General features: G+C 44.2%; 1 protein-coding gene across 1 annotated transcript in view; it reads left to right on the top strand.

Annotated features, from left to right (window-relative positions):
• The window catches only part of LOC134936128 (complement C3-like), a 613,812-nt gene that overhangs the window by 298,576 nt on the left and 287,528 nt on the right, over nucleotides 1-27,708 (top strand). The window contains exons 15-16 of the mRNA XM_063931045.1: nucleotides 18,226-18,355; nucleotides 20,736-20,810. Coding sequence (XP_063787115.1) covers nucleotides 18,226-18,355; nucleotides 20,736-20,810 — 205 coding nt within the window. The remainder of the gene's footprint in view (nucleotides 1-18,225; nucleotides 18,356-20,735; nucleotides 20,811-27,708) is intronic.

Raw genomic sequence — 27,708 nt, 5'->3', positions numbered from 1 at the left:
GCTAGATTGCACCCTAGGGTGACAAAAAGTATTCAGTGTATGATTATCGCAATAAAAGATGTTTTACATATCACTGATGAACCCTCTGTTCCCGACACGAGGGTACACATGTTTAAGGGGAAGAAGCAAGTAGTAATCTTTCCCCCATCTCATGAACTTAACGAGTTATTTGAAAAAGCTTGGGAAACTCCAGATAAGAAACTGCAGATTCCCAAAAGGATTCTTATGGCGTACCCTTTCCCTACGCAGGACAGGGTACGTTGGGAATCCTCTCCCACAGTGGACAAGGCTTTAACATGCCTGTCCAAAAAGGTGGCGCTGCCGTCTCCAGACACGGCAGCCCACAAAGATCCTGTGGACCGCAGGCAGGAGACTACTTTAAAGTCTATGTATACACATCCTGGTGCTTTGCTCAGGCCGGCAATTGCGTCGGCATGGGTATGTAGCGCAGTTGTAGCTTGGACAGATTCCTTGTCAGCTGACCTTGATACCCTAGACAGGGATACCATTTTATTAACTTTAGCCCATATTAAGGACGCAGTCTTATATATGAGAGATGCTCAGAGAGACATTGGACTGCTGGGTTCCAGAGCCAATGCCATGGCTATTTCTGCGAGACGAGCCTTATGGACCCGTCAATGGACAGGTGATGCGGACTCAAAAAAGCATATGGAGGTTTTACCTTACAAGGGTGACGTGTTGTTTGGGGAGGGGCTCGCGGATCTGGTTTCCACAGCTACCGCGGGTAAATCTACCTTTTTACCTTTTGTTCCCCAACAGCAAAAGAAAACTCCACAGTATCAGATGCAGTCCTTTCGGTCGCATAAGCCCAGAAGAGGTCGGGGCTCCTCCTTCCTTGCCAGAGGTAAGGACAGAGGAAAAAGAACACCTGCTTCGGCTAGTTCCCAGGAGCAGAAGTCCTCCCCGGCTTCTGCAAAATCCACTGCATGACGCTGGGGCTCCCCTAAGGGAGTCCGCACCGGTGTGGGCGCGCCTTCGATTTTTCAGCCAGGTCTGGGTTCGGTCAGACGTGGATCCTTGGGCGATGGAAATTGGCTACAAGCTGGATTTCGAAGCGGTGCCCCCTCGACGATTTTTCAAGTCAGCCTTACCAGCTTTTCCCCAAGGGAGGGAAGTAGTGTTAGCTGCAATTCAAACGCTGTACCAACAGCAAGTGATTGTCAAGGTCCCCCTGGCCCAACAGGGAAAAGGGTATTATTCGACCCTGTTTGTGGTTCCGAAGCCGGATGGTTCGGTCAGACCCATTTTAAATCTAAAATCCCTGAACCTGTACATGAAAAAATTCAAATTCAAGATGGAATCGCTCCGAGCTGTAATATCCAGCCTGGAAAGGGGGGATTTTATGGTGTCGCTAGACATAAAGGATGCTTACCTTCATGTCCCCATACATCCCTCTCATCTGGAGTACCTGAGATTCACTGTACAGGACTGTCATTATCAGTTTCAGACGTTGCCGTTTGGGCTTTCCACGGCCCTGAGGATTTTCACCAAGGTGATGGCGGAAATGATGGTGCTCCTGTGCAAACAAGGAGTCACAATTATCCCATACTTGGACGATCTCCTGATAAAGGCGAGATCAAGAGATCAGTTGCTGAAGAACGTGGCGCTCTCCCTGAGAGTGCTCTAACAGCACGGTTGGATTCTCAATCTGCCAAAGTCTCAATTGGTTCCAACGACTCGACTATTGTTCCTAGGCATGATTCTGGACACGGAACGAAAGAAGGTTTTTCTCCCGTCGAAAAAAGCCCAGGATCTCCAGACCATGGTCAGAGATCTGCTAAAGCCAAATAGAGTGTCAGTTCATCAATGCACTCGAGTTCTGGGAAAAATGGTGGCAGCCTACGAGGCCATCCCCTTCGGCAGGTTTCATGCAAGGACTTTTCAGTGGGACCTTCTGGACAAGTGGTCCGGGTCCCATCTACAAATACATCAGACGATAAAACTGTCCCCCAGGGCCAGAGTATCTCTCCTGTGGTGGCTGCACAGTGCTCACCTTCTAGAGGGTCGCAGGTTCGGCATTCAGGACTGGGTTCTGGTGACCACGGACGCGAGCCTCCGAGGGTGGGGAGCAGTCACACAAGGAAGACATTTTCAGGGACTGTGGTCAAGCCAGGAGGCTTGTCTGCACATCAACGTCCTGAAATTAAGAGCCATATACAATGGCCTACGACAAGCGGAGGCTCTTCTTCGCAACCTACCAGTTCTGATTCAATCAGACAATGTCACAGCAGTGGCTCATGTGAACCGTCAAGGCGGGGACAAGGAGCAGAGTCGCGATGGCGGAGGCCACCAGGATTCTTCGCTGGGCGGAAAATCACGTAAGCGCTCTGTCAGCTGTCTTTATTCCGGGAGTGGACAACTGGGAAGCAGACTTCCTCAGCAGACACGATCTTCATCCAGGAGAGTGGGGACTTCATCAAGAAGTCTTTGCAGAGATAACAGGTATCTGGGGAATTCCTCAAATAGACACGATGGCGTCACGCCTCATCAAAAAGCTGCGGAGGTACTGTGCCAGGTCCAGGGACCCTCAGGCAGTAGCGGTAGACGCCCTGGTAACACCATGGGTGTTTGTCGGTCTATGTGTTTCCTCCTCTTCCTCTCATCGCAAAAGTTTTGAGGATCATAAGACAAAAAAAAGAGTACAGACAACACTCATTGTTCCAGACTGGCCTCGAAGGGCCTGGTACTCAGATCTTCAGGAAATGATCACAGAAGATCCTTGGCCCCTTCCTCTCAGGGAGGACCTGTTGCAGCAGGGGCCCTGCATGTTCCAAGACTTACCGCGGTTACGTTTGACGGCATGGCGGTTGAACGCAGAATCCTAGCTGGGAAAGGTATTCCGGAGGAGGTCATACCTACTCTGATAAAGGCTAGGAAGGAGGTGACGGCGAAACATTATCACCGTATCTGGCGGAAGTATGCCTCTTGGTGTGAAACCAAGAATGCTCCTACAGAAGATTTCCATCTGGGCCGTTTTCTCCACTTCCTACAGACAGGAGTGGATATGGGCCTGAAGTTAGGCTCTATTAAAGTACAGATTTCGGCCCTATCTATATTCTTTCAGAAGGAATTGGCTTCTCTACCAGAAGTCCAGACTTTTGTAAAGGGAGTGCTGCACATCCAGCCTCCTTTTGTGCCCCCAGTGACACCCTGGGACCTTAACGTGGTGTTACAGTTCCTTAAATCTCACTGGCTTGAGCCCCTTCAAACGGTTGAATTTAAATTTCTCACCTGGAAGGTGGTCATGTTATTGGCCTTGGCATCGGCAAGGCGTGTGTCAGAATTGGTGGCCTTGTCCCACAAGAGCCCCTACTTGATTTTTCATGTGGATAGAGCGGAATTGAGGACTCGTCCTCAATTTCTACCTAAGGTGGTGTCTTCATTTCGGTTCCGGTATGAATGGTCGACCATGTTGACGAGGACCTCGCATTTGCTCAGTCGGTGCTGCAGAGTCATCCGCACTCTCCCGCCCGGTCTGGAGATTTGGTATAAACCCCATGGTCCTTACGGAGTCCCCAGCATCCTCTAGGCTGTAAGAGAAAATAAGATTTTAAACCTACCGGTAAATCTTTTTCTCCTAGTCCGTAAAGGATGCTGGGCGCCCGTCCCAGTGCGGGCTACCTCTGCAAGACTTGTATATAGTTGTTGCTTACATAAGGGTTATGTTACAGTTGGAATCGGTCTTTGACTGATACTGTTTTTTGTTCATACTGTTAACTGGTTATGTGTACTCCAGGTTATATGGTATGATTGGTGTGGGCTGGTATGAATCTTGCCCTTAGGTTAACAAAATCCTTTCCTCATATTGTCCATCTACTCTGGGCACAGTTCTCTAACTGAGGTCTGGAGGAGGGGCATAGAGGGAGGAGCCAGTGCACACCCATACTAAAAGTTCTTTATAGGTGCCCATGTCTCCTGCGGAGCCCTTCTATACCCCATGGTCCTTACGGAGTCCCCAGCATCCTCTACGGACTAGGAGAAAAAGATTTACCGGTAGGTTTAAAATCTTATTTTCCTTGCAGTTTCTGAGTAGCTCCAGACCTACTCCTAGATTGCGATCACCTCAGTCCATTTAGTTCCTGGTTTGACGTCACAAACACTCCCAGTGTCCGGCCAGCCACTCCTCCGTTTCTCCAGCCACTCCTGCGTTTTTACCTGGCACGCCTGCGTTTTTTAGCACACTCCCTGAAAACGACCAATTTCCGCCCAGAAACACCCACTTCCTGTCAATCACACTACGATCAGCAGAGCGATTGAAAAGCTTTGTTCGCCCGTGAGTAAAATAGCATAGTTTTGTGTAAAATTGCTTAGCGCGTGCGCCCTGCTGTGCATACGCATGCGCAGAACTGCCGGATTTTAGCCTATTAGCAATTCTGCTAAAAATAGCAGCGAGCGAACAACTCAGAATGACCACCAAAGTCCTTTTGTTGCTGCCTACTCAGGAAAGTAAGCTACTAGCAAAGTGGCAGGGGCCATTTGAAGTGATTAGAAAGGTTGGGGATGGAAATTATGAGGTCTCTCAACCTGACTCCTGTAAAGGTAGGCAGATCTATCATGTTAATTTTTTGAACGCATAGAAGGCCCAAAAGGTTTTTTTGTAGACCCTGCTAGTGGCCATGACCTTTGTCCACAGGTTCCCCAGTTTGAAGGGGTTGCTTCTCCCTTGAACCTATAGATTCAGACAGTTTGAAACCTTCCTTGGGGAACCTTCTTAAAGAGTTCTCAGATGTTTTTTCAGATAAACCAGGGAGAACCAATTTACTCTTACATGATATGATAACCCCACCAGGGGTAGTTGTTAGACAAGGACCTTATAAACTTCCAAAGGGGAAACAAGCACAAGTAATCAAGGAAGTGAAAGAGATGTTGAAATTTGGGGTAATTGAGGAGTCTTTTAGCGACTGGTGTAGCCCTATTGTGTTGGTCCCGAAGCCAGATGCTTATACAAGGTTTTTTGTAGACTTCCGAAAAGTTAATGCCGTCTCAAAATTTGATGCCTACCCAATGCCAAGGGTCGACGATCTCCTTGAAAGATTAGCCTTCCTTACGAAGAGGAATTGGCAGATTGAGTTGTTGGAGGAAGCTAAGAAGAAGACTGCTTTCTGCACTCCGCTAGGCCTTTTCCAATTCAGAACAATGCCCTTCGGCCTGCATGGTGCCCTAGCCTCTTTTCAGAGGTTAATGGACCGGGGTGCTTCGTTCTCATCAAAATTATGCTGCAGCCTATTTGGACGATATTGTTATGTATAGTCAGCATTGGAGTGCCCATCTTAACAGACTTAGGACTGTTCTTCAGTCTTTGCTCAGTCTTGTGAGTAAGGTACAGGCCCTACCTAGCTGATGCCCCAGTTACAACTACCAAAAAAGAGATCCTTCTTGGGTTTGGCATGCTATTACAGAAGGTTTTTGCCTGAGTTTTCTACCTTAGCGGCTCTGTTAACAGATTGAAAAATTCTGCCCCAAATAAACTTGAGTGGTCTAAGAAGTGTCAGTCTGCATTCACCAGAATTAAAGTGCTTTTGTGTAAAGGCCCGGTTTTAAAGTCTCCAGATTTTGCAAAGCCATTTGTGGTACAGATGCCTCAGATGTCAGTTTGGGGGCAGTTTTGTGTCAGGAGTTTGATGGCATTGGACACCCCAATTCTGTATTTGAGTAGAAAATTGTTCCACGAGAGACTAAGTATTCTGTAGTAGAAAAAGAATGCCTTGCTATAAAATGGGCACTTGAGGCTTTGAGATATTATCTTTGTGGAGTCAAGTTAACCATGGTCACAAATCATGCACCGTTGAAATGGTTGCATTCCATGAAAGATTCTAATGCAAGACTGACAAGGTGGCACCTGGCTCTCCAGCCTTTTGATTTTGAAGTCCGGCATCGTCTGGGACATTTACATATTGACAATTCTAAATTCCTTGTCGTATAAACAACCCTTATGAAGCTAAGAACACTGTACGCTGTTTATTTAAGAAATACCGTAATGATACGCTATTTGCGTAACGATCGCTCAGCCGTAGGCGAGACGCTCAAGCGTCACGTTCGCTCACGGCCCAGTGATCACAGGACACGTTATTGGTTATGTCTAGGGGAAAGATTCGCTGTAACGTAGCGTACGCTAGAGACCACGAGGAGGTCACCAGCGATGCAGACGCTCACAACACTATACCTTTATGTTAAACCTTATACCGATGAAATACACTGAATACCTTAATGTGAGTACAGGGTGTAAGTGCAACCTTGTGGAACCTGACTATCTACAAAGCTGCATGAGCGTCACCGATGCTCAAATGAACACTTATCACTATAGGAAATACACAGATACTGGTTTAGGTTTCCAAGGCCTATTAACTGTATTATGTCTAATATACTTGTAAAAGGGGATAACAGTACATATGATACACTACAATATAACAGAGACTTCCTAACCACAGAACTAAACAATAAATACAAAAAGACAATACTACACTGACCTAAATGCAATACGATACAATACTATAATACTATAAGGTATTTAAGAGAAAAAGAGGAGAGAGAGAGATAGAGAGAGAGAGAGAGAGATTGGCTCGCAGAAAGACAATGATTATGGAGAGAACTTACGCACAAAGGGTATGATCGCCAGCGCCTCGATATCCAGCTCCCGATTATCAGCAGATAACCGTTGATGAGAGAGTGAGAGCTGGATGTGGTCGGCCTGCCTATTTATGCTCCACACACAATGCAATCTCCTGGTCCTACAATCCCATTGTCCATTGGCCGAAGGAATTCGGCCCTGCATCATAACAAAAGGTCATAGGGTGATTCATACAGGTGGGCTGTGACGATTTCCAACAGCTCAGGTGGGTGGGAAACTGGGTTTCCCGCCGCATACCTGAGTATGTGCAAATCATAGAAATGGACATAAGCTTCTTATGTCCATAACTATTCGCACGAGCGATTAATACGCTCCAAACCAACACCGGAATATTGCTAATTAAATACTCTTCCGATGGGTATCAAACACTGCTGTATGACTCCTGTTAGACCCTTCGTGCAATACAAAGAGGGATTCCTCCGCTCTGGGACATTATACTTTAACCAAACTTACAGAAACTATCAAAGGGATCATGATCTATAAACTACATTAATTGTGAACATTTGTAACTAATGAGTCGCACGCTACGATCACATAAACTCTACCGTAAATGCGCATACTGCGCGTGCGAGTGCACGCTATTGCGGGTATGCGCTTCCACGGGAGAGCGTACGCATGCGCAGCACGGACCAGTGTGCGGTGCAAATATGGCAACGTGCATTAAGACATTTTTCTGACTTTGACAGTCCACCCTTTGGCAGTCAATAATAACTGCCACAAAACATTTAAGGAGAAAAATGTAAGTCAGGGGTTAATTGATTTCCATGGTGGGGAAAGGAAGAAGAATGGAGTAGGTGTGAAGAGGGTATGACCTAGTGAGAAAGTAGAAGCATGTGTGTATGAGTCCATGTTTGGAGGGTCATGTATCATCATGCCGTACGTGTGGTAAATCAAGCTTCGAGGTATTGCGAAGTATACATTTGAATTCCTTCTTATCCTGTGGTACAGGTCTGTGGATGGGCTGTCAAACTCTACCGAGCTCATTTCGGCTGTGGTTGTAACACAATGGGGATGCACATTTTAGTTGATGATACATGAATTGGGGGGGGTATGTGGTTGCTGCTATCTGTGCCTGTATTCCCTATCGACTATGTGTGTTATTACCTGAGGGTTGCAGAGATGAAGATAAAGAACACTTACGAAAAATGCAATGATATTCTATGTCAGGGTAATGTACGTTCGTCGATTGAGGTCTTGATTGGTGTCGGTTGATTGGAGTCTTCTTCTTTGTGCTTTTGCTCATAAATCGTGAGTAAAGCAAACAACGTCCATGGATTTACAAAAAATGTTGGGCTAGCGTGATTTTAAAGTTCCTAGGGAAACTGGGGTACCCATGGCATTGTCCATCAAAATCTTGTATAACAGGTCGTCTGCTCTTCTTCTTTCCATCTTTCCGTTGTCGGCCCCTTGGCTCATCAAATCCTTCGTCTACGTGGGTCTTTGTACCTCGGAGGAAAACATAGAAATGGGTGAAAGACGGACCGTATACTCATTACATCATCACATTCTGGTTTCTATCATTGGGTCATAAATCAAATCCAGGTTAATTACAGTTTCCTCACTCCTTAAGCTCATCACTTTCGTACTTTGCTTGCACCTCATCAAAGCCTGCCCGCATCTAAATATCAATCCAATAGATATAACGACACCCAAAATACATAGTAGAAACTTTCCAACATCCATTATGACTCCTTGAGCCCACTCTCCCAAACCGGAGAACCAATTTCGCGGGTTCAACCATGACACCCAACTAGTCAGCTCATTACCTACAGCAGCAAGGGTGAGATTGTGTTTTCGACGAAATTCCCACTTTAATTGCAGAATATCGTCCATCTTTTGGTCTATGACCTCTACCGGATCCTCGGTGCTAATTGTGATATACGTGCAACACTTTATGCCGTACTGTGTTGCCAATGTAACACAATATCCGCCTGTTACTGCTGTAAGATAATTAAGAACCATCCTATGCTGAACTAGTTCTGTTTTGTAAGCTTGAAGTTCTCTTCCAGTGTATCTAAACGTGTCATCATACATTTCAGTGATATTATCTAACAAATTGGCGAGTGCGGAAATGTATCTATAATTCATCACACCTCGAGCGGTGCGAGTGAAATCTAACGCTACCAGAACCTGAATCCCGGTGGATTCATGGATAAGATCAGAGGCCGGATGCTCTAACCTTTCTGACAGGTGTCTTTTAACAAGGTGCTCGTAGTGAGTGTGAGTGTAAGGAGCTTGGGCACCACGGTGTATGTCCTTCATTTTGTCATGTGTAACAGTCATTACTTCAGGCAATACTTTTCCAATATAACACAATCCTTCAGAGTTTGGGGCAAGCCACTTGTACGCCTTTCTCCCGCATATGAAATATGCGTCATCGGGGAGAACATAAGGGACGGAGAAGGACATGACCATGTTACAAACCTTCCAGGTGAAATCTCCTGACCCTAATTCTTCCATCTGCCTAATGCACGTATCAGTTTGTATGACATGTGCACAGTATCCTGGTGATACCTCTCCAACTCTAGTAATCCTATTTCCTAAGGTATATCGATACCGAAAAGATTTTCCTCTACTGGCTATGTGGCGTACCAGCTCTGTATCTGTAGGCATTCTATCTGCTCTGTGTGAGAAGGTCGTGGTAAGGTTGCTCCATGACACTTCCCAATTTCCCGGTTTTCTGGGATTGGAGATGTTAAAACATAAGAGGGACCTATCCACATGGTATTGGTGGAGCTTCAAACTAGGAGGGCTGGAGATGTTAAACCTCCGGTCCACCGGTCTCCCACCACTTAGCTCAAGTACCTCCCCTAACGTTAAAGGAAATGGTACTAGCCCTGATTTGCTGTGTCCCTGAGGTACTTGAGAGCATACCCAACAATCGGTCTTATTTAACACATTACCCACTAAGGAGTGATAGTCACTCAATGGATGCCGGTCCATATGGATATTAAAACTGGATTGGCATTACTTTGTTACAGAGCCTACAGATACAACTTTCTTTTTGAACTAACATTCCTTCACAGTTGTTTACAAATAACATGGTTGTTAGATCGTGCCCGGTACTCGCCTTTGCTTGGTGATTGGGTTGCTATTGGAAATTTACACCTCCGTCTCAGTCATCAGGACCTTTCTGGATCCTTTCTCGACCTCACTGGTACTCTCACCGAAACAGACTGCTCTGGTCAACATCATGGTTAACGGGAAAAATCCATATCACAGTCTCTTGGGGCAAGTCCATCTTACAGGAGGAGAAAAGAAGAAATTTGTAAATGGGGTATAAGAAAATCAGTTTTGAGGGGGAGAGAACTCGTTACGATAATAAGTTCTCTCGTTTTGTTGTTCTTCTTGTTCTGCTGTCCTCTCAAAAGGTGCTGTCTCTCAGTCTTCCGAATGAACCTTCTGGTGATGTAATCTTTCTTCCTAACTAGCGATCTTTCTGTGTGGAGCAAAATCTGGCATTACCATTGGTTAACACTTAGGGGTGGCATACCATCTTTAAATCATGGAAACATGAGTGAGGAGAGAGAGAAAATAAAAAACAAAAGAGATAGAGAACAATTCATGTGCATATATACATTACATAACCCGACAATAACCACCAATAAGAGAAGAGAAACAAAGCATTTTTAAACATTGTCAACATTAAGAAAACATTGTCAGACTATTTGGCTGTCGTATCTACGTGTCTAATGGTTTCCTTGAGCAGTCCCTCCCCACCAGCACTTGCATTATTCCACTGTCTGTATCTGGCCAGAATACATTGTGGTGGATAGGTCATGCTGGGGTTTGGTAGACTTCTGCAAGGACCAAGCGAATATGCAATGTTTGAATTCTTACCAATAATCGTCAGAGATGGGGATAGAGAGAGAAAAGGGAAAAACATTTTTCACAAATACATTTACAACGTTTAACCTGGTCATTCCCGTGTCTTCAGTGAATGACCTCCCACTTCATTAACCGTTACCTCAGGCTTGCCTCCATTCCTAACAATCACCTTTCCTGCCTATGTGATTCTTGATTATAATGGTGTGTGTTGTAATTTTGCTCATTTCTTGGTCTAGGGGGTCTAACTTTATGTGGGCTGTTGCAGTTGTGGGCATAATGCCCTTCTCTCCTACAATGGTAACAAATCCTGGGCTTCCTCCAAGTGTCAGTGAAATGGGGTCTTGGCTGATTTGATGCCTCCTCAAACGCTCGGATGCTCATCATCATCAATCGTTTCCCCTGTGCTTCCCTGGTTCCTTGGTTTTTATGATTATGGTGTTGTCTTTCTCGTGATCTACAATCTCTTGCAATGTGTCCCTTTCTATGACAATGGTAACAGACTACCATATCTGGATTTCTCGCAGGGGTGTGGGGCTTTTGTTGGGGTGGTCTTGTGGTTTGGGCCTGTATTTTTGCTGCCATTAACTTATCTCTTTGTGACTCTCTGTATCTGGTGATATTCTGATCCTGATTGATGACGGCCTCTCTTAGTGCAGTCACCGAGATATCTCTCCAGTTTGGGTTGGTGGTCTGTACCCTTGTTTTTAATTCATCTTTTAAACCATTCATTAATACCTTAACCGCTATTCTTCTATGTTGTGCATTTGTCTTGATGTCCGTGATCCCAGTGTTTCCAGCCATTATTTGCAGTGCTCGATTGAAATAATTAGAAACATTTTCCCTTTCGTTTTGTCTTATGGAGAAAATTTCATTCCACTTGACAGCAGCTGGGAAATATATTCCTAACTGTCGGTTAATCTGCCTAATACATTCCTGATTGTGTTCCTCCGTACAAGGTACCTCTGTGTTTAATTTACAATCAGCAATGAACTTTTCAGGGTCAACCCTGGAGGGCAAACATGCCCTCAGCACTGTCCGCCACTCTTTGTTGGTGGGTTCTGTGGCGTTTCCTAGTTCTTTTATAAACCTTTGACATTTGGCTAGATTTTTCCTAGGATCAGGAAATTCAGACACAATTGATCTCAATTCGGTCCGGGACAAGAGACAGCGCATTGCACTGTCCTTGACGGGAATGATTCCCTGATCGTCAGTCTTCCCATTGGGGACTGAGATCACCCTGGCCAGATTGAGCTCAGTTCCATCATCTTGTGTTGGCCTTACAATATGGGGTACATCTGTTTGTGCGTGATATGAAACATTGTACGTACCTGTGGACACGACCTCACCTGACCCTCCGTTAGGGGGTTCGATTATTGCCTTTACCCATTTGGTCGTGTCCACCTGGATGGCTTCTGTGATGGTTGTTGGAAGAGGTGCTGACATCGTTCTGGGCTCACTGTCTTGTTTGTATTCCTGAGGGAGGTTTGACATGGGGTGCAACTGGCACAGGTTAATAGTTGTACATTCAACAGTATTACAATAATCATTGTTATATTTATTACACTTATTCTTATAATCTATATTACAGTTGCTAAGAGCGTTTTTATTGTTCCACCCTTGTGCTTTTCTCTCCGCAATCAACTCCTCTCCTGCTGCCATATCTCTCCTCTCAAGATAAGAGTCAGAAAAGTCAATAGACTCTCTTTGTAATTCACTTTCCTGTTGCCATAACTGTAAATATTCATAATGTTTATTTTGTCTCTTCGTTAGTTCAACGAGACTTATCCTCCTCCTTAAATTTTGTAACACCTCTGGACTGAAGCTACCTATTCTTGGGAACTTGTCCCTGTCTTGTACAGTCATTCTCTCCCATTCATCACAAAAAACTTCAGCGTGATTTCCATATTTCTTACACATCACATATCGTGCCGACCCGATGGATCGGTTCTCTGAATCAACCTGAACCTGGGTTGATCGCCCCCTACCTGAACAAATGGCCCCCATAATCTGCAGGCGTTGCTTATTCCTCCTTGAATATCAAGGCTTTCAGCGCACCCTTACAAACAAACCAAGATGTCCTTGGGCAGGCCGGCGGTGGTGGTTTATCAAGTACCCCACTTACTTCTCGCCCACGTTGGCCTATGCCGCAATCACTGTAAACCAGAGCTGTGGTACCCAACCCAGGGCCCCTGTAAACCTTTACTTACTGGGGCGTGCTGGACCTACCAGTCCCCAGCAAGTATCGGTTGTTGGATAGTTCCTGAGTGACCAGCGAACTTCCCTTCCAAAAATAAAAAATTACACAAATCACGTCAGAATGTACAGATAGCGTTTGTGACCACTTTACTCTAATGGTATTAGGTCAGATTACTAACTACTGCACACAATAACGTGCGGTCCAATCGTTCAGTACACGAGCACTATTTGTCATGTACTGAAAGATCAATGGAATCGATGTTTCCGGCTGCGATTCCTTCAACCAGAGCTTGTATGGCCTATATGGGTTCTGCACCAACACCCCAGGCGTTGTGCCACTGGACTTTTATAGCGGACCTCTTTGTCTATTTACCTGTTACCTTACGACCTCCTGGTCTGTTTACCTTATGACCTCCTGGTCTTGATACCTTATGGTCCGCTATACTCTAATGCTCAAATATTATTTTAACCAGGGATGCCTCCCTAGCCACCGTATATGTCACTTACACGTATGTTCCTCGACGAGTACCCGACTTTCCTTTTGGTTCCACCTTTAAAATTGTATAAACTTTTGTATACAAAACACACTCACTCAACACATGTACACTTTTGTTTCTATATCTATTTCTGCGCAGAAATTGTCTTCAGGCCAAAAGTGTTACCAATTAGGAGCAGGATCTGTTAAACTAAATTTCAGATTTTCCAAAAAAAATAGATTTGCGTTATTTACCGCTTCGCGTTATCTACCGCTGTGCGTTACTTATCGCTTTTGCGCTAATTATCGCTTTGCGCTAATTCAACTTTTCGTGACTTGGGCTACGTGGGCGTAACCAGACGCTACGTTGCGTAATGTACGCTGCGTGCGTCTGCCTTTTGGATTGCGTACGCTAGTCTTTGTTAGCGACACGTGTACGCAATGCAGAGGATCCACCGTAACACAATATATTTATTTATCAATGTAGGTGATCCCTGATCATCTACCGCAATCCACACTGCCTGCCTTGTATCTCAGACAAACCGTGTGTTTGTTCTATACTTTAACTATTACCTCTAAAATAACAGCAAATCTCTTTTTTAGCACTTTCTATCAACTATAAAAAATTGGCAAACAGGAATAGTGATATACGAAAATGAAACAGAAATGCAGATAAATGTATGCGTACGCAAGACAAAAGAAAAATAAACAGTTTTAAAAGACACAAGCGTTTTGTTCTTACTTCCGGTTACCGGATTCCTTCAGCACTCTTTACCTAAGCGAAGCAGACGCTTATCCCGCCAGCACTATGAGACAACCTCCCACCCTTTGCTGGAGGGATAATGTCTGCTGATCTACCTAGTGCAGATGTGAAAAGGACCGGACGAGCCCGCAATTGACAATTCTAAATTCCTTGTCGTATAAACAACCCTTATGAAGCTAAGAACACTGTACGCTGTTTATTTAAGAAATACCGTAATGATACGCTATTTGCGTAACGATCGCTCAGCCGTAGGCGAGACGCTCAAGCGTCACGTTCGCTCACGGCCCAGTGATCACAGGACACGTTATTGGTTATGTCTAGGGGAAAGATTCGCTGTAACGTAGCGTACGCTAGAGACCACGAGGAGGTCACCAGCGATGCAGACGCTCACAACACTATACCTTTATGTTAAACCTTATACCGATGAAATACACTGAATACCTTAATGTGAGTACAGGGTGTAAGTGCAACCTTGTGGAACCTGACTATCTACAAAGCTGCATGAGCGTCACCGACGCTCAAATGAACACTTATCACTATAGGAAATACACAGATACTGGTTTAGGTTTCCAAGGCCTATTAACTGTATTATGTCTAATATACTTGTAAAAGGGGATAACAGTACATATGATACACTACAATATAACAGAGACTTCCTAACCACAGAACTAAACAATAAATACAAAAAGACAATACTACACTGACCTAAATGCAATACGATACAATACTATAATACTATAAGGTATTTAAGAGAAAAAGAGGAGAGAGAGAGATAGAGAGAGAGAGAGAGAGATTGGCTCGCAGAAAGACAATGATTATGGAGAGAACTTACGCACAAAGGGTATGATCGCCAGCGCCTCGATATCCAGCTCCCGATTATCAGCAGATAACCGTTGATGAGAGAGTGAGAGCTGGATGTGGTCGGCCTGCCTATTTATGCTCCACACACAATGCAATCTCCTGGTCCTACAATCCCATTGTCCATTGGCCGAAGGAATTCGGCCCTGCATCATAACAAAAGGTCATAGGGTGATTCATACAGGTGGGCTGTGACGATTTCCAACAGCTCAGGTGGGTGGGAAACTGGGTTTCCCGCCGCATACCTGAGTATGTGCAAATCATAGAAATGGACATAAGCTTCTTATGTCCATAACTATTCGCACGAGCGATTAATACGCTCCAAACCAACACCGGAATATTGCTAATTAAATACTCTTCCGATGGGTATCAAACACTGCTGTATGACTCCTGTTAGACCCTTCGTGCAATACAAAGAGGGATTCCTCCGCTCTGGGACATTATACTTTAACCAAACTTACAGAAACTATCAAAGGGATCATGATCTATAAACTAAATTAATTGTGAACATTTGTAACTAATGAGTCGCACGCTACGATCACATAAACTCTACCGTAAATGCGCATACTGCGCGTGCGAGTGCACGCTATTGCGGGTATGCGCTTCCACGGGAGAGCGTACGCATGCGCAGCACGGACCAGTGTGCGGTGCAAATATGGCAACGTGCATTAAGACATTTTTCTGACTTTGACAATATGAATGCAGATTTTTTTGCACAGGGCTGGAAAGCTGGGCTTCCGCCTTGGGCGATCTAGGTTCGCCCTTTAACGGGGGAGGTATGTGACAGAGTGTCTCTCTCTCATGTTCTGAGGAAGGGTTTAATCATCTGCAGCTCATGGAGGAACCACACTCTTTCCTTAATTAGGACCAGCTAAGGTATAAAAACCAGGCCAGATGAGTTAGTAGTGGGGAATGTGTGGGAGAGGCTGCACCTTTAGCAGCTCTCTCTGTCCTGGAGAAATCTGCACCCTGAAACAGCTGTGAATACTCTGCCTGTTTACACTGCTGTCTTCAAGTAAGCTGAATTGTTATTTTGAACTGTTGACGGTATCCTTTGTAAAAAGCTATTGCAGTGGCTATGCCTGTCAGCCGGAAATTAAAGATTACTTGTTTGCAATACTTCTGTCTCCCATTGGTCATCTGGAACTTACCCGCTACAGTGAGTAAAGGTATTTTAGATTGAATACGGTAGAATACAGGTAACCAATGGAGGAACTGACGTAGTTGGTCTGCAGACGATGAACATCTAACGAGGAAGATTAGCCTCGCTGCTGCATTCAGAATGGATTGTGATGGTGAGACCAGCGAGAAGACTATTGCAATAATCAATGCGGATGATAATGAGAGCATGGATTAGAGTTTTTGCAGTGTCTTGTGTAAGGTATGGTCGTATTTATTTTGTATATGTTTTTAGATGCATGTAACATGATTTTGAAACAGATTGAATATTGGGAACAAAGGACAGATCAGAGTCAAGGATGACACCTAGTCAGTGAGCTTGTGGTGTAGGATTGATTGTTGAGTTCTCAACAGTGATAGAAATATCAGGCTGCTAACCGCTATTGGCCGGTGGAAATATAATTAACTCTGTATTGGAAATATTAAGTTTGAGGTAGCGAGATGACATCCATTATGAAACAGCAGAGAGGCATTCAGTGACACGGCCCAATATAGATAGAGACAAATCAGGGGAGGATAGGTAGATTTGAGTATCATCTGCTTACAGATGATACTGAAATCCAAAAGAGCTGATTAGTTTCCCAAGAGATGAGGTATAGATTGAGAAAAGCAGAGGACCTAAGACTGAGCCTTGCGGTACTCCAACTGAAAGAGGTAGCGAAGAGGAGGTAGATTCAGAGAAGCGAACACTGAAGGAGCGATTAGATAGGTACGATAGGAACCAAGAAAGGGCTGTGTCTTTAAGACTAGGGATTGCAGTGTTTGTATGAGAAGAGAGTGGTCAACAGTGTCAAAAGCAGCAGAGAGATCTAGAAGCATGAGAAGTGGGTAATGGCCTCTACACTTCGCAGTGACCAGATCATTCACTACTTTAGTCAGTGCTATCTCTGTGGAGTGTTGGGAACGAAAGCGTGATTGAAGTGGGTCCAATAAGTTGTATGAGTTAAGAAAGTGTGTGAGGCGAGTGTAAGCAAGTTTCTTGGAGAAGCAAGGGAGCTGAGAAATGGGACGGTAGCTTGAGAGGAAGTTAGGTTCAGAATTTTGTTTTGTTTTTCAGAATGAGAGTGATCACTGCATGCTTGAACAGTGAATGAAAGATACCAATAGAGTGAGAGAAAGATTACAGATGTTAGTTAAGGTTGGGATGAGCACAGGAGGAAGAGCTTTACTTATTTGTGAGGGTATAGGATTAAGAGGATAGGTAGAAGAGTAGGAGGATGAGAAGAGGTTTTGATACTTCATCTTCATTTGTGGGATCAAATGAAGAGAAAGTGCCAGAGGGTTTAGGTAGGGAATTGAGTAGGTCACTGGTTGATGAAGAACATGACATTTCATCTCAGATCTTATTAATCTTGTACTTTGAAGTAGGAAGCAAGATCTTGCGCCTTGACAGTGGCTGGTGGGTTGGATGAAGGAGTGTTAAGAAGTGATTTAAATGTATTAAAAAGTCATTTGGGGTTAGAGGCTTGAGCAGAGATGAGAGTTTGGAAATATGTTTGTATGGCAGTGTCCAGGGCATTGCGATAAGAGTTGTAGACAGTCTTATATGTGAGGAGGTCACTTGGGATACGACATTTACGCCACTGGCGTTCAACTTTACGTGACAGTTTTTGTAGGTGTCTTGTTACTTTAGAGTGCCACGGTTGACATCTAGGCCTACTTTGAGTGTAATGGCTAGCTGGAGCCACTTCATCAAGGGCTATCTCTAGAGTCTGGTTCAGGTGTGATACAGCCATCTCAGGAGAAGTGAATGCAGAAAAAGGTGAAAGCAGTTGTGTAGAGTGAGGTGGAAAGTTCTTCAAGTTTGCATTAATTTTTCTGCGGGTTTGAGGAGGATTGGAGGACTTCAGTGACACCGAGTTTGAAGTATTGAAGGAAAGCATACAGGTGATATGGTTGTGCTCTGAGAGAGGGAAAGGGGTGTTAGTGAATTCAGAAATGGAGCATAGTCTGGTGAATACTAGATCAAGGCAGTGGCCCTCCTCATTTGTAGATAGACTACAAATATGTAGTCTTTATGGATGTGCTTACTGTATGTGTAAGTCTCAGATATCCTGTGTCTTTCTTGCAAGGTTGGGACTCTGGAATTTTACACAAAGGGATCTGTTTGTGATGCACCTTATTAAAATGTAACTTAATATTTCATTTTAAATGACAATATAAGATTATCTTGCGAAGAATTGTTAAAAATCTATAGAATTTTTCTAAAATAAATAACCGTAATACAATCAGAATTCTCCAGTGCAACAGATCTTTTCTCTCCTTTTTTTGCACAAGGTTTGGGATTCTGTGGAGAAGTATGACATTGGCTGCACTCCGGGGAGCGGTTCCAACACTATCGGAGTGTTTCATGATGCTGGGCTGGTCTTGCAAACAAGCTTCATGCTGGAAACTCCTCAGAGACCAGGTGACTATAGGTTATAGAAGAAATCTATCAAAAGTAAAGAGTGGAAAGGTGGATAAGTGGAGAAGCAAGGAGCTACCGGTCACTGAATAGAATGTACTTGATAAATGGTAGATACCTGTAGATGCTTATTGGTTGCTATGGGCAGGGTTGTTTCTAGACAATTTGGCACCCAGTGCGAGCATTAAAAAAAATGTGCCGCCCCTCCCCTCCCCACACTATAGGAAAGAAAAAGAAAAACATTTTGCGCACGCTCCTGGCAAGGGGGCGTGACCTTACTAATATGGGCGTGACCTTGCAGGAAAAGACTACCGAACACTCCAGTTTTTGACCCTGCAACAATAGACATTGGCCATCTCAGAAAAAAAAGCATATTCCACCATATTAAGCCTCACACAGTAATGCTCCTTGCACCATATTATGCCCCCTGCACCAAATTATGGCATATACCGCAATGCCCGTGATACATTATGCCCTACAGTAAAGCTCCTAATTACTTTCAAATTACCTGCTCGTTGCCAGCGGTTTCATGAATAGTCGCAGCCTGGCATGCCATGCAGTAAGCCATGTTGTAGCATGCTACATCGCAGCAAAGATGAGCATGTCTACATCTGTATGGTGTTTTAGCCACATTTCTTCCATGAAGACCACTTCTGACCAGACTTCTCCGAACTGTAGATGGGTGTACCTGGGTCCCAGTGGTTTTTGCCAGTTCTGAGCTGATGGCACTGCTGGACATCTTCTGACTTTGAAGGGAAGTAAGCATGATGTCTCTCATCTGATGCAATAAGTTTCAGCATTGCCCGTTTCTTTGTGCTTCTTGAAAAGAGCTTGAACAGCACTTCTTGACACCCCAGTCTGCTTTGAAATCTTTCCTGGGAAAGACCATGCTGATGCAGTATAACTACCTTTTGTCTTGTTGCTGTGCTCAGTCTTGACATGGTGTATGACCTGTGACATGAATCTGTTTTCCACAACCTCACCTTTATAGCAGAGTTTGGCTGTTCCTCACCTAGTTTTAATCCTCTTACACAGCAGTTTCTGTATCAGTTAATGACTGTGTTTCAACCTACATATTTATTTATTTATCTATCTTTTACCAGTTATTTATATAGCGCACACATATTCTGCAGCACTTTACAGAGAATATTTGGCCATTTACAACAGTCCCTGCCCCAGTGGAGCTTACAGTCTAAATTCCCTACCACATGTACACACACACACACATTCACACTAGGGTTAATTTTGTTGGGAGAAAATTGACCTACCAGTATATTTTTGGATTGTGGGAGGAAACCGGAGTACCCGGAGGAAACCCACGCAAGTATGGGAGAATATACAAACTCCACACAGTTAGGGTCATGGTGGGAATCGAACCCATGACCTCAGTGCTCTGAGGCAGTAATGCTAACCATTTCACCATCCGTACTGCCAATGATCATTATCACCTGTTTGGTATGACTGGTTAATTATACACCTGACTATAATCCTACAAAATCCCTGACTTTTGGCAAGTATACCTAGAAGAATTGATGCTGTTTAGAAGGCAAAGGGTGGTCACACCAAATATTGATTTGATTTAGATTTCTCTACTGTTTATTCACTTTGCATTTTGTAAATTGCTAAAAATAACCTATTAACACTTCTATTTTTGAAAGCACTCTTAACTTTGCAGCATTTATTCCACACCATGCGTGTGTACTGTTTATAGCACCACCTAATTGAGACGACTACTTTATAAAGTTTTCCTGTAGTGGAACAAAAACAACTTAAACAACCTTACATACACAGCAAAATAAAATCTATAATTTATCTTGCAAAACACACTGGGACAGGACTCAGGAGGACTGTGTGTGTCTCTCTCTAGACCCACATGCTCTCTTTAGATAACAGGTTACACAGGCACTCAGGCAGGGAGTAGGTGTCTGGGTCCTGTGTAACCTGTTATCTATCTCTCCTCTGATCGGGAAGCTCCATCGGTATCTCAGAAAACTGGATATTCCTGTGTCTCTGCCTGTACTGCATACTGTCCAGCTCATATTCTGACCACCTGGTTCTGCTGTTGCACAAGAGGGAGAGCTAGTGATGTCAGTCTGTTCCGGCTGGAGGGGCCCCGACAAAGAGGGTTCCGGAGTAGAGTATGCCCTGCACCCCCCCTTCTTAATCTAGCTATGGCACAATGCATATTTAGACCCTGCACCTCATAGCATAATGCTGTGATTCACTGGAATATGGCAGCGCTTACCATATAGGCTCCACTGTCTGCAGTTTCATAAGGGGGTTTTCCGGGTACTAAAAATCCTTCCCTGCATGCACCAGTGCTTTTCATAGAAAATGCTGTTATCCTGTTAATTTGTTAAAATGTTTTTCTTGTCTCCCTCAGACCTTTTATGTCAAGCAAAATTAAATCGCAGACGACGTTCATCAGCTGCACTGATTCAATATAAAAACAGTAAAGGTAAAAACAGCCTACAAGCCTTCAACCAGTTTGTACAATAACTCAGTGTCTCCAGAACAAGCAACAGTCACAAATGCTGAAGCTGCTGCTTCTCTTTCAGACAAACACAATTTATCCACTTTCACATTTTTACTGATCTCCTCCTTATTCCAAATTTTATATGGTTTTTATGCAGAAAATAGTTCTATGTAAACTACTTGTCTGTATGACACAAAGACCTTGCTCTGCATAACTTTAATTTCAAAGAAGTAAGAAATAGGTTACAAGCGCTCCACAGATAGACCAGTTCACCATTAATTTCAACACAAAGTCACAGACAAAGGGAACAGTACCGTGTTTTCAGATGTATCACCTTCACAATTATCTTGTAATGCTCCAGTTGATTCCTTTGCATATAATCTGTAACAAACTGTGTCCCTTTCGTATATACAAGAGCCAAGTTTAGCTCATAAAGGGGAACACAATATAGAATATCATAGTGCAAATTATCATTTTAAAACACTGGAGTTTAATAATACAGTACACTTACAAACATAGAAGGTCAAAAGCGCGTGTAAAAAATCCCTCTCAGGCAATAGCAGCAACAAGTTGGAGAATCCTTGAAGTCCCCTGGTGGATCTGGGTTAACGGTCACAAGCTCCGGAGCAGGATAACAGTGCAGGATTTCCAAAACGGCAGCCTTTCAATGGGATGGTATGAATAGGGAGAGCAGTACGCTTAACGCGTTTCAGACATATTTGTCCTTAATCAGAAGCGTGTAAACTGCTCGCCCTGGCTCCCACTGTATACCCTAACTAATACAGATATCACCAGAACTAAATCGCCGCTAATCGGCTCCCCTAATGTCCGCGCCAGCGCAGTCCAAAGAAACAGATTACATCCGGAATGGCCGTGCGTTCCACTCGCGGCCAATGCATTCCACCGGTCGGGAAGTAGTCATCTCAGTACCGGAAGTTATGCAAAAACGTCTCCTCATATTCCCGGAAGATGTATTAACAGTCGACGTACATTCCATAGACCAACAGTATCTCTGCCGATGCATTTCAAATGGGGATATAATACTTAAATGTCCGTATAAAATGTGACACAGTACCTCAAAAATAGGAGACCGTGATTAAAAACAAGCATAATTTAAAATAGATGGACAACTAAATAAAACGGGCGGATGTATAGAGTCATAAAAGTAGTGCACATCAAAAGGTCCTTATGTAATTAAAAGTATTAAATTAGAAATATTTAGGCCAAAAAACATGTTAACTCGAAATCCCCATTTAGTCCCTTGGGAACAAGGGTGCCTAAATGGTACTGTAGATCCACTTCATCTCCGCTTGGCATAATCTTTTCTCTATATTTCTATTTTTCCAATTGGGTTGTATTTGTTGTATACCCCAAAAGCCTTTTATTTTGCACTCCTTAGACTCATGACATTCTTTAAAATGAGCTGAAACGGTGTGAGTGAGTAGGCCTTTACGAATGTTGTAAATATGCTCGGCTGCTCTTAATTTTAAACTCCTTGTGGTTTTACCAACATAAAAATAACCACATGAACATTCCAGAGCATATACGTTTCTAGAATGGCACCAAATAAATTCTTTTATCTCAACTGGCCTATCATTGATGACTAAATTGGTGAATTTTTCTGTCTTTGGATTTGACGGTTTTACACATCAAACAATCCCCACAGCGATGGAACCCCTTGGTTTTAATACTTTGTCTGGAGTTAGTCTCCACACTGCTTCTCACTAGATGGTTTTGTAATGATGGTGCTTTTCTATAAATAAATATGGGCCTATCCGGTATAACTTTTCCCAACAAAGGGAAGGTGTGTACCTTTCCAAATTATGTCCAATCAACTGAATTTACCACAGTTGGACTACAATTAAGTTGTAGGTACATCTCAAGGATGATCGGTGGAAACAGCATGCACCTGAGCTCAATTTTGAGCTTCATGGCAAAGGCTGTGAATACTTATGTACGTGTGATTTCTTAGTTATTTATTTTTAATAAATTTGCAACTATCTCAAAAAAACTTTTTTCACGTTGTCATTATGGGGTATAGGTGGTCATTCCGAGTTGATCGCAGCTAGCAACTTTTAGCTGCTGCTGTGATCAACAGTCCACTCCTCTGGGGGAGTGTATTTTAGCTTAGCAGGGCTGCGATCACTTGTGCAGCCCTGCTAAGATAAAAAAAATCAAGCTGAAAAAGAGTTGCCCTGGACATACTTACCCTGTGCAATGGATCCAGCGATGATGGGTCCAGCTTTGACGTCACTCCTCCGCCCTCCGTTGTCCTGGACACGCCTGCGCTACACTCACCACTCCCCGAAAATGCTCTCCAACGGTCCGGATCCACCCCTCCACGCCTCCTTGCTTTCAATCTTCTTAGTGGTCACCGCTGCGACCACTCCCGTCGGAAGCCGTGACGTAACCCAGTGACCCCTGTCGCCGGGCAGCTTTGCGCACGCGCCCTGCATCCGCGCATTACGCACCCATTCACACAGCAGCGAAAAACCGCTGCATGCGACCGGGTCAGAATGACCCCCATTGTGTGTAGAATTTTGAGGGATAAAATTAATTTATTCCAATTTGGAATAAGGCTGTAACTTAACAAAATGTGGAAAAAGTGAAGCGCTATGAATATTTTCCGGATGCACTGTATATCCCATTGTCCAGAAAATAAGACACTGAGACTACAGATTCCTGTACAATTTAATCCATTTATTGTTTTGGTGTGTTCTCAAACAATTTGATGGAGGGGCACTTTGATGAGCCTATGGAATGTGAACTATGCCCGTCCTCTTCAGTCCCCTGTCAGAACTGTGTCAGTCCTCCTACATGCTTCATCAACCGGTACTGCTCTGTCAACTGATCTCAGTTCTGATGACACTGTTCCTGCAGCTCAGACCTCATGTAAATAAGAGAGGAAAAAAGTGCAGGAAAAGTTTCACAGACGCTATTCGCAAAAATAAAACAAGTTAAGGATGCAGCTAAAATGATACTCAAAATCATCCTGGTGTTCATAGGAGGGCAGTTAAAAATGATTCAGAGAAAAAAAGTTAACCGTGCAGCTGTAACTAAGTACGATAAAAAAGGTGTCCAATTAAACTATTGCCTTGGACCATTAAAAATCTATCAGGTATCAAGTTGATTAAGCTAAGGACAAGACTGTCGATGTTGGTCCTCAGTCAGTTTGTAGCTGGTGCCATGCTAAGTGGAAGGAGGAGATCCACGGCATGTGCTGTAGTAACGGCAAAGTCCTGCTGCCTGCCTTACAAGAGTATCTTGAACCTCTGCACAGCTTCCTCACCCATCAGCACCCACAGTCCGAGCACTTTCTCTCTGCTCTCTGTAAGTACAATGGGTGCTTCCAAATAACATCTTTTGGAGCAAAGGAGGTGAATGAAGGTGCCAACATTCAAGGTGCAGGGGCAGGACTATCACAGAATAGGGAGCTTGATAACAGCATATATAAAATTTGCTTAAATACCAGCACTCTTCATCTCTTTGTGTTACCCAAAATCCACGCATCACCAACTTCCATCCTAATTTCTTCCATATCCCTGATTTCTGAATCACATATGAATCATTTGCACTTCCAAGGTACTGGCATTCAGGGAAAGGATCTGGAGGGATAGGCCACAAACCACTATCACATTTAAAGAATGCAAATGTTTCCTGTTCCTAAAGATTTTTTCATTATGTGATGGAGCATCAAATGGAATATGGGTCCCAACCACCACTACTCCTATTACATGTGGAAAGCCAGCAATTGCACAAAATTGCTGCTTGGCCACAGCTAGGGACTCCTCATCCAATGTCATTGATATGAACTGGCTTTTGCATTTCTTGAAAGCCCTAATTACGTTCCTCAGAATCCTAAAAAATGATGGCTGGAAAGTCCACCCACCACTCCACAACAGTATGTTGGAAGGACCCTGAGGCACAAAAGTGTCGCACACATAGGAAATGTGTCAGTTGAGGAATTGTTGTAGGAATTTATTTATTTATTAACAGTTTCTAATATAGCGCAGCATATTCTGTTGTGTTTTACAATTAGAACAACAGTAATAGAACAAAACTGGGTAAAAACAGACAGACGTAGAGGTAGGAAGGCCTTTCTCGCAAGCTTACAAACTATAGGGAATGTTTTTTTACTTTCTAGATCAGGGGTGGCCAACCAGTCAGAGGCAAAGAGACAGAAAAGACCTACAGTGAAGTGAAAGAGCAGTTATCATGTGCGCGCCAAATGTGCAAAAAATAGGGGTGTGGCCTAGTTTTCATAAAGCCACACCCCATTTTTGTGCACACAGCTTTCGATATGATGTTTGTAGGAGTATGACCTTGTTTTTAGTCACGTTGTACAGTGCCATACATAGTAACATAGTAACATAGTATCTGAGGTTGAAAAAAGACAATTGTCCATCGAGTTCAACCTATTTGTGGTCTCCTATGCATGATAATTTGACTAAAATTTCTGACTGATGCTGCTGTCAGCCGTTGCATTTTATCCCTATTTATAGTAACTATAATGCATGACTATGCACCATACCCCTGGATATCCTTATCCATTAGGAATTTATCTAACCCATTCTTAAAGGTGTTGACAGATTCCGCCATTACAACTCCCTCGGGCAGGGAATTCCAAACATGTATTGTCCTTACCGTGAAAAAGCCTTTACGACGTATTGTGCGGAATCTCCTCTCCTCTAACCTGAGCGAGTGTCCACGAGTCCTCTGTGTTGATCTAACCAAAAACAGGTCCCGCGCAAGCTCTGTGTATTGTCCCCTTATATATTTGTAGATGTTGATCATATCCCCTCTTAGTCTCTGCTTTCCAATGTAAACATGCCCCAGTACAGTGCCACATACATATAATGCCCCAGTACAGAGCCACATACAAATTATGCCCCTGTACAGTGCCCCATACAAATTATGCCCCCAATAATGCTCAAAACTGCTGTCGCTGGGCTGCTGGTCTGGGGGCTACTGAGGGCTGGCCTGGGATGCCTCTGAGGGCTGGTATGTGATGCTGCTGAGTGCTGGTCTGGGCGGCTGAGCCTGAGGGGAGGAGAGAGCATGCCTCCCCTGCCCCTCAGCAAGTCTCTTATGCATATTATTTATGGCGCCAGCCCATGAGCCAATCAGAGCTTGCGGTCCGGCAGCCAATCAGGAGTCACTGCTGCGGTCCATGAGCTCTGATTGGCTCATGGGCCGGCACTCTTAGCAGTGTGCCGGGCAGCAGGATGCAGGAGCCGAGATGCATGCAGAGTTAGAGAGAGCAGCGGGTTGGCCACCGCTGTTCTAGATCATTCTCTATTATGAAGAGAGTCTTCATGTTGACATTGGGTGGTAGCTGAAAATGGTGCACCACCTCACCATCAGGCATTCCAAATAGGGTGGCATGAGTGCGATAGATCTTATCCCTTGCCCACCTCCATTGCCTTTGCCTTAGAGGATGAGGACCATGTTGGGGTTTGGGAGAAAATAGTTCAAATAAGAACCCATAGGCAATCTGCAATGTAAATTGCACAATTAGCCAAATTGATGTTTATCAAACCTCCACTTATTAAAAACATATGTGCAAATAGACTTACAGGGGAGGATAGGTAAGTGGTGTCAGTAGCCTCAATGTTACGCTTAGTGATGGTAGCCTTAGGAGGTAGAGACGGAGAAGCATAGACAGATAAGTTAAAAGAGAGCAGGTGATGGTCAGAGAGGGGGAACAGGGAGTTGGAGATATCAGAAATATTACAGCTGTGAGTGAAGGCCATATCCAGGAGGTCCACTGGGAGAGACCAAGTGAAGATGGGAGTTTAAGGAGTTTAGAGGAAGATCATTTAGTGGGGATATTGATTGGGATGTTGAAATCACTTACGATAATGGAGGGAATGTCATAAGAGAGGACGTGAGGAAGCAAAGTTGTCAATTTGGTGGGAATGCCAAGGGAGCGGTAAATGACAGCTACTCAAAGATGAACAGGCTGGAAGAGGCATATAGCTTGGACCTCAAATGTAGAGAATGTAACGGATGGTTCTGGGGGTATGAGTTGGTTTGAGTAGCTAGAGGGTAGTAGGACCCCAACACCACCATCATAGTGACTCTCAGGTCAGGGTGTGTGTGAGAATGTGAGTCCCCCAGCAGAGCACAGCGGGAGAAACTTTCTCAGAGGGGGAGGGGGTAATCCAGGTTTCAGTGATCGTTAGGAGATGCAGGGAATTGGAGATTAAAAGGTCATGGGAGGAGACCAGTTTATTACAGACAGGCACTGCAGAGGGCACTGGAGAGAGGGAGAGAGTCTGAGGCAGTGATGTGTATGAGATTATCAGGGTTGCTGTAGCAATGAGGTGAAATGAATTTATAAGGCAGGGATATAGAGGGTGTAGAGATGGTGCTGGCTCCTGAGCAAGGAAGGGACACTGCAGGAGTTGAGCATGGAGGGAGTAAAGTGTGGTTCTGCGTGAGGTGAGGTAGTGAGGAGAAGAGGGAGGAAGCAGGGCTGAGGGGTGGAGTGGGCCCAAGGCCGGGCAGAGGTAGATGAGAGTGGGGTGACAGGGGAGGAGTGGACGGGAAGCAGTGGGGTGGATGGGAGACAGAGGACTGGGAGAGAGGAGGAGATGTAGGAGACTAGTAGAGAAGCATAGAGGTGGGACTAGGAGACAGAGTAGAGCAGTGTTTCCCAACCTCTGTCCTCAAGGCACACTAACAGTCCTAGTTTTAGTGATACCCAGGCTTGAAAACAGACGACTTAATTAGTACCTCAGTTATTTTGATTTAACCATCTGTGCTGAAGCCTGGATATCACTAAAACCTGCACTGTTGGTGTGCCTTGAGGACCGCGGTTGGGAATGCCTGGAGTAGAGACTAGGGCAGACAAGGAGTAAAGGATGTTAGTGACAGG

This window comes from Pseudophryne corroboree, chromosome 6 (genome assembly GCF_028390025.1).
Source record: "Pseudophryne corroboree isolate aPseCor3 chromosome 6, aPseCor3.hap2, whole genome shotgun sequence".
Classification (NCBI taxonomy): Eukaryota; Metazoa; Chordata; class Amphibia; order Anura; family Myobatrachidae; genus Pseudophryne; species Pseudophryne corroboree.
This window is presented reverse-complemented; position numbering and strand designations above follow the sequence as displayed.